This window comes from Xenopus laevis, chromosome 8S (genome assembly GCF_017654675.1).
Source record: "Xenopus laevis strain J_2021 chromosome 8S, Xenopus_laevis_v10.1, whole genome shotgun sequence".
NCBI classification, from domain to species: Eukaryota; Metazoa; Chordata; class Amphibia; order Anura; family Pipidae; genus Xenopus; species Xenopus laevis.
The window spans coordinates 27877051-27894621 of NC_054386.1; the positions used below are offsets into that span (position 1 = coordinate 27877051).

A 17571-nucleotide genomic window follows, 5' to 3' on the forward strand; every position below is an offset into this window, starting at 1 on the left:
TTCCTTCCAGGCGGGAGCACTGCCTCGCTCTCTCCCCCCCTCCCCCTCTCTCTCCATCTCTCTCCGTCTCTCTCTCTCTCCGTCTCTCTCCACCTCTCTCTCGTTTCACCCCCCCCTCTCTCTGTCTGTCTCTCTCTCCCTCTCTTTGTCTCTGTCTGTGTGACTAAACAGTGTCGGCAAGGATCAAGCCATCCTTGCCCCTCAGGCTACAGGAGACAGGTTTTTGTAGGGCACCCTGCCATAAGTGACTGCCACTCAGCTGTGCAGAAAGGGATGATTGTTTATTACCCTTCATTTATACAGACACACAGTGTTATTTACCATTTGTCCACCTGAGTGGGGCTTAAAATGCCTATGCACCAGATACAGTACTGGGGTCATTCAGATCAGGACCTGGGATTTTGGACATTGGAAGTAATAGGCACATGAGGGGACAGTGCCACTATTCTTTGTTTTTAAAGCTATAGCACTGTGTTTTAGGGGTTTTGCAAATACTGTATAGGTAACTGCCCCCACAGAGCAAAAGATCAGGGTCATAACTACAGAAGACGCAGACCCTGGGGCTGAAGGGGTGCCCAGAGGTATAGGGAGCCCCATGAGGCCCTTATTATTTAGCAATTTCGACATATACTGGTAAAACAGGGCAACCCCTAGATATGGTGCCCTAAAATGAATTTGCTGTTGGGCCCAGTAAAAACTAGTTACGCCACTGCAACAGCTGTAAATAGGAGAAGTGGTGATACTAGAACATGTTGGTGACAGTAGAGAAGGATGATGAAAGCTGAGTATGATGGAGGTACCAGCAGGATATAATGACACACGCGGCAAGATAGAGACAGTATGGCAAGACGGGGACCATAGTGTAAAAGGAAAACAGTAGGGCTTAATGGAGACAGTAGGACCATAGGTCAAAACCCTGTAGCTCCTCCCACTCCTCTCACGAATAAACATAGGAATATGCTTATAAGCAATGTATAAAATCCCTCCAATCTGAACAAAGCCACCCCAGTGTCCTTGCGTGTAGCAGTGTAAGGACTGTGCTATACACTAGAGCAGTGCTGTCCAACTTCTATGGTACCGAGGGCCGGAATTTTTCCAATCTACGTGGTGGAGGGCCGATAACGGAAGCCAGTGTTAGCCACTCCCTGTGTTTAGACCACACCCACTTTAACCACACCCATGTTACCTCAAGACCATGCCCACATTAATAGCACACCAAAAAACCAAATGGTTGGTGCTCACTGCAGGGATCAGGGCCGGAACTAGGGGTGGGCAGAGTAGGCAGCTGTCTAGGGTGCCATCATTGAGGGGCGCACTTTTTTCAAGCGTTTATTTAATAATTTGTTTCAGTGATCATGGTCACCGTTGGGTGGAATCCATCTCCTTCCCCTTCTCCCTCTTGCTGGCAAGTAATATCTCCTTCTGTGCGGTGCACCACGATGTGCATACACGCGTCAATGACATCACTGATGTGTTGGATGACAGAGAGAGGCAGAGAGCTGGGGGGCTGCTTGGTGTGGCTCTCGCTGCTCTCAGCCTTGCACAGTTGCACTGAACTGAAGACATTCTTTCTATTACTGTAAAGTGTGAAGCTTCCTGCTGGCACAGCCAGGTACAGATTTGGGGCCCATATGTTTGCTGTTGCTGCTGGGCTGGGCGCTGGCACAGGTACATAAATACTTGGGGGCTGCTGACAAAGGTAAAGATTGGGGGCAATATGATGGCTGCTGGTGGGCTGTATGATGGATGGCTGCTGAGTTTACTTGCACAGGTACAGGGGGCAGTAATATAAATGAAAGTGTTGTACATTTTCTTGCTCTCTTTATTTAAAAACCATCATGGTAAGGAGGGAAGTTGTAATGCAGGACAGGGGGGCACTGATTGAAGCTCTTACCTAAAGTGCCGAACTACCTTGTGCCTGCCCTGGCAAGGATGTCACTCATATGTGAAAAAAGCTAAGTCATATTAAGACAAACCCTTAAATCCATATGCCTCTTCCTCCCCTATGTATAATACAGCATATGATTAAACACCTTAGGTGCCACTAACAATAATTTTCAAATAACAAACCCCCAGAACAAATACCAAAGTATGACACACACAGGGAGCATATGGAAGGCAGAACAGAGCAGGAGACAGGAATCAGGACCAGTCTAATATGTACTAAATACAGTGACACAGTGCTGGTGCCCCATTAGCATTTTGAATAAAGTGTGAACAGGTGAACAATGTGGGCAGTTTCAGTCTGGGTCTCAGGTAGAACAGTACAGGGTTTTAGGATGTGAACAATAGAGGTGTCACAAGTGTGAACAATACAGGGGGATTACATGTGTGAACAATACAGGTGATTACAGTGTGAATTTGAGGTTTAAACAATGCAGGGGACAGTTAATCTCTGTAGTGATACATTTTAAATTTTACACATGGTAAGCGGACACAGCAGGCAGACTTTGAAGTGGAGGGCCACATGAGGGGGGGTCGCGGGCCGCCAGTTGGACAGCCCTGCACTAGATAGTAAGGTGCATTAGTAGCCTTTGTGTGTAAATGTACAAACAGTAGGTAACATGATGGTCCCTTGCTCAACTGGAACCTGCTATATTATCAATAGGAGCCTGCTGGTGCTGAGACCCAGTGAGCTCATAGAGAGCCTTGTGGAGTTGCTGATGGATGAGAAGTGTATAGCTGGGGTCCCCAAGGTATGGGGGGTGGCCGAGGGTCTTAGCATAACCCTGCGATTGACCCTTAGCATTAGCCAATGGAGCAGTGAATGACAGGTTTAAGGATTAAGTGCAGCCTGCGGGATTGTGCAAGTAATGGCAAATGGGCTCTTACTGAGCAATGATGGCTAATTGCCACCCTGTCCTCAATGCAATGGAGCATTAAAGCTATTGATCATGCCAGTGGTTAGCACATCCCAAACATCTTTTGTTTTAATCCAAATCCAGAGGGGATTGAGGCAATTACAAGAAAGCTGGAAGGAAGTATAAATGAGGGGTTTATATCATTTACCCTTAGGGGTGCACCAGAAATGGGAAACCCCCTCAACATAATTTTTTTTATAAAGAACTGGCCTGGTGAGTGAAGCAACACCTATGCAGGTAATGCCGATTGTAGTGTGTGTGGTGGTGGGGTGTCCTTAATTTTTGTTTGTACTCCCTCATAAACCCCCTACCCCAGGAGTGCCCATACTTTACTAATACGAAATCTACTTTTAGTGATGTTGTCCCATTATGATCTACATCCATAAGAGCATTGTTATCATTCTGTTCCATGGCAACTATTACATAAACAGTATATTGATTAGGGATTCACCGAATCCACTATTTTGGATTCGGCCAAACCCCCAAATCCTTCGCGAAAGATTTGGCCGAATACCGAACCGAATCCTAATTTGCTTATGCTAATTAGGGGTGGGAACGGGAAAACATTTTTTACTTCCTTGTTTTGTGACAAAAAGTCATGAGATTTCCCATCCTGCCCCTAATTTGCATATACAAATTAGAATTCAGCTTCGGTTCGGCTGGGCAGAAGGATTCTGCCGAATCCGAATCCTGCTGAAAAAGACCGAATCCTGGATTTGGTGCATCCCTAATATTGATTTTTGAGAGAATTTATATTGCTGTATTTAACAAACAACTATTTCTTAAGTAACCATAACATAATAAATATCTGAATAAAAATAATTAAATAGGAGGGTGATATAGACAAGCTGTTTGTTGACAGTGTCTTGAGAACCCCTGCCCTACCCCTAGATTGATGAGACGTGATTCTATCAATAAACCATTAAGGCAGGGGCACAAGGGCAGATTTGGGGAGATTTTGTCGCCTGGCGACTAATCGCCTTTTCTGCGGGGCGACAACTGCCGAACTGCCTTTCCCCTGCCTTCCTCGCGGCACTTCGATTTCCGAAGTCGCTCGAAGTTTCCTCATGAGGCAACTTTGGGCGACTTCGGTAATCGAAGCACTGCAAGTGCATTGGTGCTGGCATTTTCTCATTATAGCAGGCGATCGCGAAAGGCAGTTTGGGGAGATTGTCGCCTTGCAGAAGAGGCGATTAGTCGCCAGGTAACTAAATCTCCCCGAATCTGCCCGTGTGCCTAATCAACACCAGTTCCTTTGGTTTTGCTGGAAACCTTCCCTAGTCGCAAGTGCCACTCACCTGATGCAGCCAAAAATAAATAGACTTATTTACCAGGGCAAAGTCCACTTCCCTGATAATGGGGGTTTAGATAACCAGAATAACCAGAAGGGTCAGAATCGCACATATTCCTCCATAGATGCAGAGGAGTTCATGTGCTCTGTAAAACCAGCAACTAAATTAGCATTCAACTCTCTGCTCACCCCTTAATTCCCAGCTGTCACAACAGAGCTGCAAATTGCTATCTCCAGTCTATGAGATATAACGCTAATTGCACAGCCAGGGTGGCACTCAATACCACCGCCCCCCCAGCCTGGCACTGCTGATCACTTTGCCTTCATTTCAGCAGCTGGACAGCTCCCTGGCAGGGCCCCACCCTGAAGCTTGTTGGATATAGAGATCCCTAGACATACATGATGCCAAGTAGGCTTGGGTGCCCCCATGGACTAAACGTGGTGTTGGGTTGAGGGAGTGATGGTTAGAGTCTTAATTTCCTCCCCCCCCCCGAAAGTGAATTAGCTTCTTACATCTCCAGGCAATTTAGTGGCTGCGATTTCTCTACCAACTGGAGAAGAAGGGGGAGGGGGGGAGAATCTTGTGTTAACCCTTTCCATGCTCATACCTTGTACTGTTGGCTCCCTGGGCTCACCCCTTAGAGTTTAGGACAGAGGTACAAGTAATACCCCCCTCTGGAGAGAATTTGAATTTTCCTCATAGGGGGAGGGGGCTGCAGTGCTTAAAGGGGAAGGATTTTTATATTTATTTCTTTTTATGCTTTTTCTAAGGGTTGTTGGGCGAGGTGGAGTTCCGAGCTGATTGGCTGGCGGTAGTCACATGCTTGGCTTCTTATTAAGAAGCGAGGTAGGTCTGTTTCACAAACTGGTTACTGTCTCATCTGGTCACTAAGTGCCTGTGCGGGGAAGGGCGCCGGGAGCGATCACTGGCAGGAGAAGAGGAAAGGGCAGTGCCAGTTGGGCAGCGGTGCAGGCAGCAGGGCTCGGGCACATCCATCTGCGCTACTGACCGCTTCATCCCATTGCAAGGATCGTGCCAAGGGGAGGAGAGCAGTCCTGCGACCCATTGCATGTGGGGTGCCAGCCTGCTGGTGAATGTCATCTCCCATGCACGGAATCCAGGGGTGAGGAGCGTCGTACCCCCGGGGATGTGTCTGCACCCCGAATCCTTAGCTGTCTCGTTGGATTCTAACCCTTGTGCTTGTCTAGAATGGCTCGTTTTGGAGATGATTTGCCCACCCGCTATGGAACGGGGGTGCCCGGGGGAGTGGGAAGGGGGAGCTGTCGCCAAGGGGGCCCCCAGATCGGCCAAAGGATGTACAAGCAGTCTATGGCTCAGAGGGCTCGGACCATGGCTCTCTATAACCCCATCCCCGTCAAACAGAACTGCTTCACCGTCAATAGGTCCCTCTTCATCTTCAGTGAGGATAATATTATCCGCAAATATGCCAAAAGGATCACTGAGTGGCCATATCCTTTGCTCTGTGTGTGGGGGGCTTATTGGGGCATATGTGTGTGTTTGGGGGGGGGGTATTGGGGCAGGTGTCTGTGTGTGTGGGGAGAGGGGTATTGGGGCAGTTGTGTGTGTTGGGGGGGCAATAAAACTGTGCAGATGGCCTTCCATAGACTTGTATTTCCTGCATCCTGGACCACTAGAATGTTTAATGTTGCACCCATTGACTGTTCCATTCCCCAACCTGGACCCATAAAATAGTCTGCGCTTCACCTTTAGTGTGTTCTATACTTATCATAAAGCTGACAAACATCCCCTTTCACTCTGCCCATAGCGTGCACCTTATAAAAAACAAATCAGACCGCACTCACATTTCTGCCCAAATTTTTGATATTGGGTGCGCGTCCAGTAGCCCATTCACATTGGCTGCTCCAGAGTATACAAATTCCATCCAATGGACAGCACTCCTTTTTCCATAAAACCGTCTTTATTTTTCTTAGGACAGCAACATGCAACGTTTCGAGTGGCACTCCACTCTTTATCAAGCATGGTAAAGAGTGGAGTGCCACTCAAAACGCTGCATGTTGCTGTCCTAAGAAAAATAAAGACGGTTTTATGGAAAAAGGAGTGCTGTCCATTGGATGGAATTTGCATAGCGTGCACCTTCCCACCTCAAAGGCTCATATAAAATCATTATTTCCAGCAATAGCACAGCATAGAATATTCTAATATTATATGTTATATTCTGTTCTAATAGATTAAAACAGCAATAGAATGTTCCTCCTTGCCCCCCCCATGGAACCTCCATTTCTATCTAAGAATTTATTTTTATGTTCCTCCTTCTGCCCAAGTTCTTTCCCCTTGTCAAGTAAACAGTGTCTCCTGTTCCCAAGACCCTTCCTATAGAATGGTGACTCCTGTTGCTGTAGAATGTTCCTTCCTGTTTCATGGCATTTCTCTTCCTGTGCCCATAGAACCTTCCTGTGACAGTAGAAAGTTTTATACCGCAGAGCCTGTTTACTTTCATTGAATATTTATCTCTTAGACATTTACTTCTTTTTACTTTTTTATTATATAATATTTCTTCCTGTGCCCTAGAATTGTCCTGTGCTCCAGACATTTATCCCCTGTACCCCTAGATCATTCCTGTCCTATAAACCTCACACCTCTGTAGAGTATTCCATCCTGTACCCATAGGACTTTTCCTCTTGTCATATGATGTTTTACTCTCAGAATTCTGTTTCCACAACATTCCCATGATTGTTGCAATGTCCTTACAAAATGTCATACTTTATCCATAGAACTTCCTATTTTTTATTGACTGTTCCTTCTTGTTTCCATAGACTGATCCCCCTTTACCTGTAGAATGTTCCTTCCTGCACCTATGGTACAAACCTTCATGCCCCAGTATTATCTGCCCCAGAGCTGCCCATAGGCACCCTTTTAGCTCAGTGGGACCTATACATCCACAATAGTTGTGTCCCCTGCAACATGATGAACATTTCTAAATGTCCCTGATAGCTCTGCCACTAATGGCTACCTAGGGCCAACTTGGGCTCTGTTGAACTACATTTCCCATTATCCTCAAAATAACTTCTGCAATTACTGTTGGTTATTGCTAAAGAACATCATTTTGTACACCCCACAGCCAAATTGAACTGTGGTAAAAACCTACATCCCTTCTGCATAGGCCCGTGGAGAAGCCACTGACTTCATAGTCTTCTGTTCAGCCCAGTGTCTGTGTGTGAGTCCAACTGGTGTCTGTCTGTATTAGGCCCAGGTACAATGTGCATATTTGTATCACTGGAGGAATGCCTTTTGTATCAAGTTAATCCCCCCTTCCTGGGGAAGGCCTATCAGGCTGTGGTTGTACCAGCCACTCCGCAGGACACAAAAGGATGCATTGGGGGGTCCTGTTGTTTAGTTTGCCTTTATGAAATCAAACACCTATTGATTCCTTAGTCCTCAGCCCTCCTAGGAGAAGCCTTAGCAACCCCTGTGTTCCCATTAGCCTGCAGCCTTCTGCTGTTACACCCTCCCTATCTCCTAATGTATTTAAACCAATAGCCATCACCCAGGTCCAAATTGTCTTTGGATAATTCTACTTTTATGTAGCCAGCCCAGCTTGCCATATTCTGTGATTATTTTCCTGAAATCCTCTAGGTGACTAAAGCTGGCCATAGACTGAAGATCTGCTCGTTTGGCGACATCACCAAACGAGCGGATCTTTCCCTGATATGCCACTAACGGCATGGCTATATCAGGAGTAATTTAAAAGTTCGGCCGTATGGCCAAACGATCAAATTACGATACGCCAAGGGGCTCCAATGGGTCGGTTGGTTAAAAATCAAACCTTCCCGATCGATATCGTGCCCAGATATCGATTGGGAAGACCCATCGGAAGCCCCCATACACAGGCAGATAAGCTGTCAAATTGGTCCAAACGACCGATATCGGCAGCTTTATCTGCCCGGGTATGGCCACCTTAAGAAACTCCCTTCCTGGGCAGAAAGGAATCAATGCAGCAGGTAACCTTTAACAGCAACCTCAGTAATTACCCTGCCAGTGGCAAACGCCTCCAGGGACATAGAACAGGGTCTGCTGGATCTAAAGGGTTAACAGTGCCAATTAACCACAGCTCATATTACCCAGTATTTCACCCATCCTCCTCTCTAAGGCAGAGAAGGCTCAGTTGTATTTGGTGTAGAACAAGGGGATTGTGGGTAGATTGTCGTGTTGCTGTCCATGGTGCTGATACCCAAGGCAAACTGCAGTCCATCGTAGCTCAGGCTCAGCTCTGTGTGTTCCCCATTTTTCCTACAATCCAATATTGTTGCACTTTTCAATGAAATGAAGCAGGCTTTTTTATTAAAGGAACCATCTGGTTCGGCTATACATATTCCCCCAGGGGGTACACACACTGCCGGCTGTGAAACAAGGTCTCAGGTTAAGCAGAGACAAGCTGTGGTACTTGCTGCATTTTGGTAGTGATTATTTTTCCACTGGGGGGGCTAAACCTGATACCCTATCTAGTACTTGCAGAACATGGTCCTTGCGTGTCGTGTTTGTAGGTTTATAGAGTCTATTCATCTCTAATGATACCTTCCTTTTGCCAACCTATCATACCCAGAAACCCTAAAATTGACCCATGTAAAAAGCTCAGAGTTTTACTACAGGCTTGATGAAATATTGAATTTCCAGGCAAATTACTCAGATTTATAACTATTATCTAACATTTATGACTGTGTGATAGCAGGTATGGTAGGGAAAGCTGGTGCCTATAGTAACACTGGGATAATAATCTCTGGGAGGGGAGTGTGGCTGTGGGATAGCAGGTATAGTAGGGAGAGATGGTGCCTATAGTAACAGTGGGATAATAATCTCTGGGAATGGAGTGTGAATGTGGGATAGCAGGTATAGTAGGGAGAGATGGTGCCTATAGTAACAGTGGAATAATAATCTCTGGGAGGGGAATGTGGCTGTGGGGTAGCAAGTATAGTAGGGAGAGATGGTGCCTATAGTAGCAGTGGGATAATAGTCTCTGGCAAGGGAGTGTGACTGTGGAATAGCAGGTATAGTAGGGAGAGATGGTGACGATAGTAGCAGTGGGATAATAGTCTCTGGGAAGGGAGTGTGACTGTGGGATAGCAGGTATAGTAGGGAGAGATGGTGCCTATAGTAGCAGTGGGATAATAGTCTCTTAGAAGGGACTGTGACTGTGGGATAGCAGATATAGTAGGGGGAGATGGTGCCTATAGTAACAGTGGGATAATAGTCTCTGGGAAGGGAGTGTGACTGTGGAATAGCAGGTATAGTAGGGAGAGATGGTGCCTATAGTAGCAGTGGGATAATAGTCTCTTAGAAGGGACTGTGACTGTGGGATAGCAGGTATAGTAGGGGTAGATGGTGCCTATAGTAACAGTGGGATAATAGTCTCTGGGAAGGGAGTGTGACTGTGGAATAGCAGGTATAGTAGGGGGAGATGGTGCCTATAGTAGCAGTGGGATAATAGTCTCTTAGAAGGGAGTGTGACTGTGGGATAGCAGATTGTGGCTGCAGATTTAGTAGGGATAGTAGGGAGGTGGTAAAGTGCCAATAGTACCATTTAGATCAGTTCTCAGTTGGAAGATCTCATAGAGGTTTATGGTGGGATCCAAGTCCAAATAATTTAACAAATTGGCTATGAATTCCTAATAAAAGCTGGTCCATGCTGGGATCTGATATTGAACATACTGTGCAGATTTGATGATGATTTTCCTTTACTTTACTCCACTCCATTTGAATATATGATTTTAGCAACAATCATTGCCAACTGCATTGTGTTGGCTTTGGAACAGCACCTTCCGGAACAAGACAAGACAGACATGTCTGGGAGACTGGTAAGTAGAAAGCTTGTGGTTGGACAGCTGTGCCGGGTTGTTGGCAGGATGATGTGGTGGCACAGTGACTTAGACCCTCATACCGCACTGTCTGGTTAAGGGGAAATAATGGGCTGCCTGTAATTAGGTGGACATTTCTCAGTGTTCCTATAAGGCATTTAGTGGAGGAGACACAATGCTCACTCAGAGGAAAGCTGAGTTATGGTTGATCTGCTTTATGGCTTTTATTGGAGTCAATAAATCACCTTATACAGTAGAAGCCTATAGGCCTTACCCCTCCCGCTCTCTCAGCTCTGCTCCTTTTTCACTGAACGTCTCTGATCTTAGGTCCCTTCTGTGCTCAGGATCAGATTTTGGGCTGTTAATGGGAGTAAAAGCATACTATAAAAGAGCCCAGTGTATCATGATAGAGTATTTCCCAATTGCTCATGGTTACCAGGCTCAATTAGAAAGGGTTCCTGCCCAGAAAATTAAAAGCACCCACCCCTTCCTCAATGGAATTTATCATAACCCAAACCGAGCTTCATTCTTTTTGTTTGCTGTGGGGCCAGGCTGTTCCATATATCTGCATGGCTACAATGCAGCTCAATGGGAATTCAGGTATCTCAGCTCTTTATTGCGAGTGACCCTCTTGGCTCTCTTGTTAAGGGAATTCAGTTTGTAGGCTTAGAGTCTTCTACAGAGTAGAACAGAAGACTCCCCAGGCTCATGCCATGGCCCTCAGGGGTCAAACTGACCCAGGACCATGGCCACCCTCCTCACTGGGTTCTGCAAGCCAAACTCCAAGGTGCCCGGGACCTATGGACCCAGGAGAGAGGAGGTATACGTTGGGGTAGGAATTTGCAGCAAGGGGGAGGGAGATAAGGGTGATGGGACTTTAAGGTGGTGGCACCTGTGGCACCGGATACCCCAGTCCTGCTCTGCTTACCCATCATTCCATTTGTATGTGGGACATGATATAGCTGAATCAGTGCATTCTCATTTAAATTGCTTGCTACAGGCCCCACCCACTTAATCATCACTCTGCTATTTTACACAGTATCACTGAATCAGGTTTGAGGAATACTTTATATAAAATGTTTATAACAAGATAGTGTAAAGGCCTGAAATAGTCCTACAGGTAAATAAGTAGCTCAAGTTTCAAAAGACTTTATTAGGACATACAAAAAGCCTAACATGTTTCATGCCTGAATGGGCACTTACTCATAGGCTGTAGGTTTCCCCTTGGCACAATAATTTTAAAGGGGTGTCAACCAATTAAAATAAAATACATCACATTTAGTCTTAACCAATAAGTGAAAGGCTCAATACAAAAGTGGCAAACCAATAAGAAAACAAATTCTAACCAATGAAAATGAATCATATAGTGTTTTATCCAGTATAGAGTAAGGAGAAAGTACCAAAAGAAATTATAATGTACTAAACATATAGAAAAAATATATTATTCCTTCTCTGTATATTTGTATTTATACATTTGGGAGGTGGGAGGTGCAATATTGATTCCCTTAGACAGTACAGTATGAGGGTATAGCTTATTATGTGCCCAGAACATTCCTTCTCTGTATATTTGTATTTATACATATGGGAGGAGTGAGGTGCCATATTGATTCCCTTAGACAGTACAGTATGAGGATATAGCTTATTGTGTGCCTAGAGCATTCCTTCTCTTTATATTTGTATTTATACATATGGGAGGAAGGAGGTGCCATATTGATTCCCTTAGGCAGTACACTGAGGGTAACATTGGGTGTTACATTGGGATTGGTTTTGGAGGGGGCAATGCATTTTTTAAAGAAGTTACTCTATGTTTATTACAGGAAGACACAGAGCCATACTTTATTGGAATATTCTGTTTTGAAGCCGGTATCAAAATTATCGCCTTGGGGTTTGTTTTCCATAAAGACTCCTACCTTCGGAATGGCTGGAATGTTATGGACTTTGTGGTAGTGCTGACTGGGTAAGTTACCCTTTAATCTCTTTTCTCATGGTAAAACAAACATGCCCAGAGGGAGTTGCACACTTGAGCTTGGGCCACATGGGGACTGGGCACAGGAAGGGAGTACTTTGTGTTGGGGTAAAACTGGCAATATATGAGACTGTTGTTATAAGTTTCCCTGATTGGATGAGTGGTCTGTTATTGGCAGCCTTGAGTACATATGGTCATTGAGATTTTTAATGAGTTACATTAATGTTATCATGTAGTGGTGGTTACCCTTTTATGTTCATAACGCCTTGGAGATGTGCTTAGAGGAGGAGCTCCCTTTATAGAGGGTATGGCTGTGTATTTTAGGGTGGAGCCTTGTCCTTGACTTTATAGAAGTTGTGGCCATGTGTATATTGTTGGCGCTATGTTTATCAAGGTAGGGGCTGTATATAGGGGTGCCAGTTGGTCTATTTATAGGTGGGGCTGTGTGTATGCAGTTGGGTTAGTTTATACACACTTTGTGTTTATGGGGGGGCAATGTGTATATGGGGGTGCAGCTGAATACATGTACACGGAGTCATTGGCCTGTATAGAAGTTGGGTTTATAGGGGTTTAAGCACATGCATAAAGACTGAGCAAGGAGTGTGGGGCAGGTCTATTGGCACTGAGGTGGGGTATGTGTTAATACAAATAAAATGTCAAGATGCTGAGAAACCATCGTCTTTTTCATGGGCACCAGGCTTTTTATTTAGCCTGAAAGACCAAGTACACTGTGAATATTACATTTTGCATTCATTTAAGGGGGGTGGTGGCAAATGAAGCCATAAATCAGTGAATCCCTCTCTGCCCGCGGTGCCCTGGATTTGCCGGGAGCCGAGGGCAGGTGCCAGTCCCAGGGCTCAGCCTGAGCAATATCAGTGCAAGGCGTTGCCAGGCTGGAGACAGACAGGCACAGACTCAGAGGAGTTGGCATTATTATTGTGCAGCTCAGCAGAGTTATAAACTAATAAACAGAGCAATAGCACTTGTTCCTGTGCCGCCACCGCTAGAATTATTAGGGCCGGGCACTCAGTTATAATGTTGGCATAAAGGAAATAAAGGAACAGAACTGAAGTGAAAATAAGTAGAAATAAAATAGTGTCTTTAATAACGGGCATTTCCACGAGCCGCTCTGAATCTTCTGTTTTATTGCAGTTTATGATGTTGTTTTGCTCTAAAAGGGTCAAAAAATTTTGTGTGCTTTGCTTATGTCAACTGGAACATTGATTTCAATGCAATGCTAAAGATTTGCCTGATTTCACCCATTTTCCTATGGTGGGTGACTCCACGTATGTTGCCACTCGCATGGTATTCGTTCATTACGCTTTGTGGCTGATCATTTGGATGCCGAAGAGTATTGGATAGTTTTTGACCACCATTTAGGTTCTTAATCCTGAATGCTGGCTCTCAGACCACCAGCGTTGGACTGGGCCAGAACAGAGAATCTAACATCCAGGGCCTATGTTAACAATGATGTGATATAGACAGTGCTAAGCTTTAATACTGGATGGGGAAATTAAGGAAAATTACTTTAGTCTGGATCACATTAAGATCTGGACCCATTGGTATCTACCTTGGTGCTCATGCTATATACTTCTATAAAGAGCATAATGCCAAACCAGTGTACTGTATATTGTAACTCTATGCATTGGACACTGTTGGGACAAATGGACATTCCAATGGAGGATTCACTCAATACAGTAGTGCTCAACTTGAAGGGAATAGGGGAAAATAAGTGAAAGAGATTTTGCCTTCACGCAAAGTTGCAGCATGCTAAAATAATAGTCCAAATAGAACCATTGGGTCTAGCTGGCATTAATGTTAATTTGTCAGTAGGTTCCAACTACACTAGAAGTAGACCTCATACTCATTGGCTTCTACTGAAGTTGAATACAAGTCTAGCCAGACCAATGTTCAACAACAAATGGGAGAAATATGCCAAGGGGGTTACACTTAGCTCCTCCTAGCAGACACTCTACATTGAGCCTGCCCTGAGGATACAGAAGGGGTTATTCAATACAAGAATCCTACTTCTCATCTTGGGGATAGGGACAGTGTTTGTGGAACCATTGAGACTAGAGAGTTGGTAGTAATAATGAGATTCATTCCCATCTGATGGTGACACAAAGGGACCGTATCAAGCCAAGCGCGTGTCTTTTTTTCCTTCTGGTTGACATGGTAACAGAAAGGCCCTATGGTCTGCTGACTTGCTGGCTGATATGATAGGGGACATAACCACTGAGCCCGCGGAGAGGTTTAATAAACCCACCCAGGAATCTCCTCTTTTCCTCAGAATTTTTTTCATGTGTAGGTTTTCCATGTTTAATTCCATCAGTTAAGGAGAAGCAAACCCTTCGTTGCCATGGCTATAATTATAGCTATCAGGAGAATGCAGATCTGTTCTGGGCTGCTTCAGAGGACAGGATTCTAAATGAATGGGAACGTAAATCTTGAGCACAAGGCAGACATTAGGTGGATATTGGCGTTTTTAGTGGTGGCAGAAACTGGGCAAAATGTTGTAAGGTCACCATTATTTTTATAAAAGGGGCCCTTTAACAATCATTGGGTTCTGGGAGTTGTACTTCACCAAATACAGGGTTTCCACTTGGGCATAAGTGATGCAAATGCCTTAATGCTACCATTTTGACCTGTTGTCGCCATTTTATGCTACAGTCATATTTCCCAAAATTCATCTTACCCTATTTTCTATATTTTGTCTTTAAGTATTTGGCTTGCCTTACTGTCACCATCTTGCCCTTCTGTCTCCATCCCTATTGTTGCCATCTTACCCTACAGTCTCCATCTTGCCTTACATTATCTGTCTAGCCCTACTGTCATCATCTTACCCTACAGTCTATATCTTACCCTAGCTTTGCTATGTTGCCTTGCAATCTCCTTCTGGCCCTACTGTTACCATCTTGCCCTACTATCTTTATTTTGCCTTACTTTCACCATCTTGACTTTCCATTTCTATCTTACCCTACTGCCATTATCTTACACTTCAATCTGTGTCTAACCCTAGAGTTGCCATCTTCCTAGTGTTGTCATCTTGCCCCACTGTCTGCATCTTGCCCTAGTGTCTCCATCTTGCCCTAGTGTCTCCATCATGCCCTAGTGTCTCCATCATGCCCTAGTGTCTAAATCTTGCCCTAGTGTCTCCATCTTGCCCTAGTGTCTACATCTTGCCCTACTGTCTCCATCTTGCCCTAGTGTCTCCGTCTTGCCCTACAGTCTCCATTTTACCCTAGTGTCTCCATCTTGCCCTAGTGTCTCCATCTTGCCCTACTGTCTCCATCTTGCCCTAGTGTCTCCATCTTGCCCCACAGTTTCCATTTTACCCTAGTGTTGTCCTCTTGCCCTAGTGTCTCCATCTTACCCTACAGTGCTTATATCACCATAATATCACAATCTTTTACTACTGTCTTCATCTTGCTCTAATATTACCATCTCACCCCTTTGTGGCCATCTTGCCCTACAAATTCTATCTTGCCTTACATTACCTGTTATTCCCCCGTCTCACTACTAACTGCTTCATGGCCCCCAGTGGAATTGACCTAGCCTGCCTGACTATTCCGAACTCTCCAATCCTGATCCTTGCCTGTCTGACCTTGCTTGAACTCTGCCTGTATCGAACCGGCCTGTCTGACCATGCTATTCAGTTTGGTTCCTCCTGAGTTGTGGCCTTCCATCCAAATCCTTGGTAAAACAATTGTGCCCCTTTGCTCATGTAGAAATCTTGCTTGCCTCCTCTCTTGTTAAGACCTGGCAACATCCGATTAGTGGAATGCTCCTCCTGACGTGAAAGGCGGCTGCTACAGGTGGAGCCTAGCACTTGTTCTGGATTTAGGGTGCCGAAGATGGACGCCAAAGGTCCTGCTACTGCTATTTCTCAGACCGTCGAGTTGCTTTATTTGACCCTTCTCCTGCGCCTAGAGGAACAAAAGGGCAAACAGGACAACATAGGTCTGCATTCTCTCTCCGACAGGCTAGATGCAGTTCAGCAACCTCTACTGTGGTTCCTGAAGGGTCTTCCCCGTCATCTTGCCTGGGTAATAGAGGTAGTTCTCATGAACCTACAATCCAGTTTCCTGATAAGTTTAGTGGGGATAGGAGTCATTTTTTTGTTTTTCAAGAGGCATGCAAGTTGTACCTCAGTTTTTTCCCTCTCACATTTTCTACTGGTGAGGAGGAAATAAGGTTAGTTATGACCTTACTACAACGTGATCCACAAGTTTGGGCACTAAGATTACCCCCCACTGACCCTGCTCGTTTTTCCCTAGAGGTATTTTTTGCTACCATGGCCATATTATACGATGACCTGGATCATGCTACCTCCGCAATTCGTAATCTCCGCAAAGGGAAAAGAGCAATTGAGGAGTACTGTGCGGAATTCAGCCGCTGGTCGGTTAAAACTGGATGGAATGATACAGCTCTTTGTAGCCAATTCCAGATGGGGCTTTCTGACTCTGTCAAAGACAGCCTGGTTAATTACCCTCCTTCATCCACTTTGGATGACCTCATGAAATGAGCCATCCAAATTGATAGGAGGCAAATGGAAAGGCGGGCTGAAGGGGGTACATATTTCCGTACAGTATGTAATACTGACAAATCACCAACTCCCTCCTTTCCTATTCCTCAGGGGGAACCTAGGCAATTGGGGGCCACTCATTTGTCCCCTGAGGAGAGGGCCCGAAGGTGATCCCAGGGTCTGTTATATATTGTGGGGATAAGGGTCATTTCCTTAAATATTGTCCTAAAAGGCCAGGGGAAACCTCAAAGCCTAAATGGAAAAGGGGAGCTCCATTTGGTGGAGAGATTTCCTCTTCCCAATTTGCCTTTAAAAATTTGGTACAAAAAAAGAGGGTTGTGGGTACACTCCTAAGGCCATATAAAAACATATTTAAATACAATAAACCCCTGTCTAAAAAAAGAAAAACAGGGTTTTTTGTTACAAAGTTATGATCATAAGATTGATAAGCCGCCATATTTAAAAATTTGGTACCTGTTGTTTTGGCCTGGTCTGGGGGTTCATTTAAAGTTTCGGCCTTGGTGGATTCCGGAGCTGGGGGGAATTTCTTAGGTACTGCCTTGGCAGAAATATATAATATTCCCCTTACTACCCTTACACCTACTATGAGGGTCTCAGCAATTGAAAAGAACCCACTCGGGTCAGGTCTGGTAACCCAAAAATCCAAGGCATTGTCCATGTGTATTAACAATATGCTTTGTGAAAGATTACCTTTTTCGCCCGCCGTGTGCTTCCTTCTGTCTCCAGCGTCAGTTTCTCTATAGCATACAATGCACACTTCTGGGTTTTGCGTGCCGGTGAGATGTCGTCATCGCGATTGCCGCAAAATTTAAAAGGTATTTTGGAATCGAGGTAGTTGCCCCGTTGTTAGGTCTAACTTGTTTAGTTCCTGAGTGCTTATTCCTTGTGAATCCTGCTATTTATACTTGTATTAACCCTTGCCTGACTATTCTGACCCTAGCCTGCCTGACCTTTCTTGAACTCTGCCTGTACTGATCAGGCCTGTCTGACCATGATTTTCCATTTGGCTCCAACTGAGTTGTTGCCTTCTGTCCTAAATCCTTGGTAAAACCAGAATTCTTGCTAGGCACCTTTC

The 17571-nt window shown here is 45.0% G+C and overlaps 1 protein-coding gene across 4 annotated transcripts in view; it reads left to right on the forward strand.

The window, feature by feature from the left end:
* The first annotated feature begins 9857 nt into the window (after positions 1-9857).
* LOC108699890 (voltage-dependent N-type calcium channel subunit alpha-1B) overlaps positions 9858-17571 on the forward strand; it is a 96033-nt gene continuing 88319 nt past the window's right edge. For all 4 annotated transcript variants that reach the window (XM_041574662.1, XM_041574663.1, XM_041574664.1 and 1 more), the window contains exons 1-2: positions 9858-9984; positions 11802-11941. In XM_041574662.1, coding sequence (XP_041430596.1) covers positions 9892-9984; positions 11802-11941 — 233 coding nt within the window. In that variant the 5' untranslated portion in view covers positions 9858-9891. The remainder of the gene's footprint in view (positions 9985-11801; positions 11942-17571) is intronic.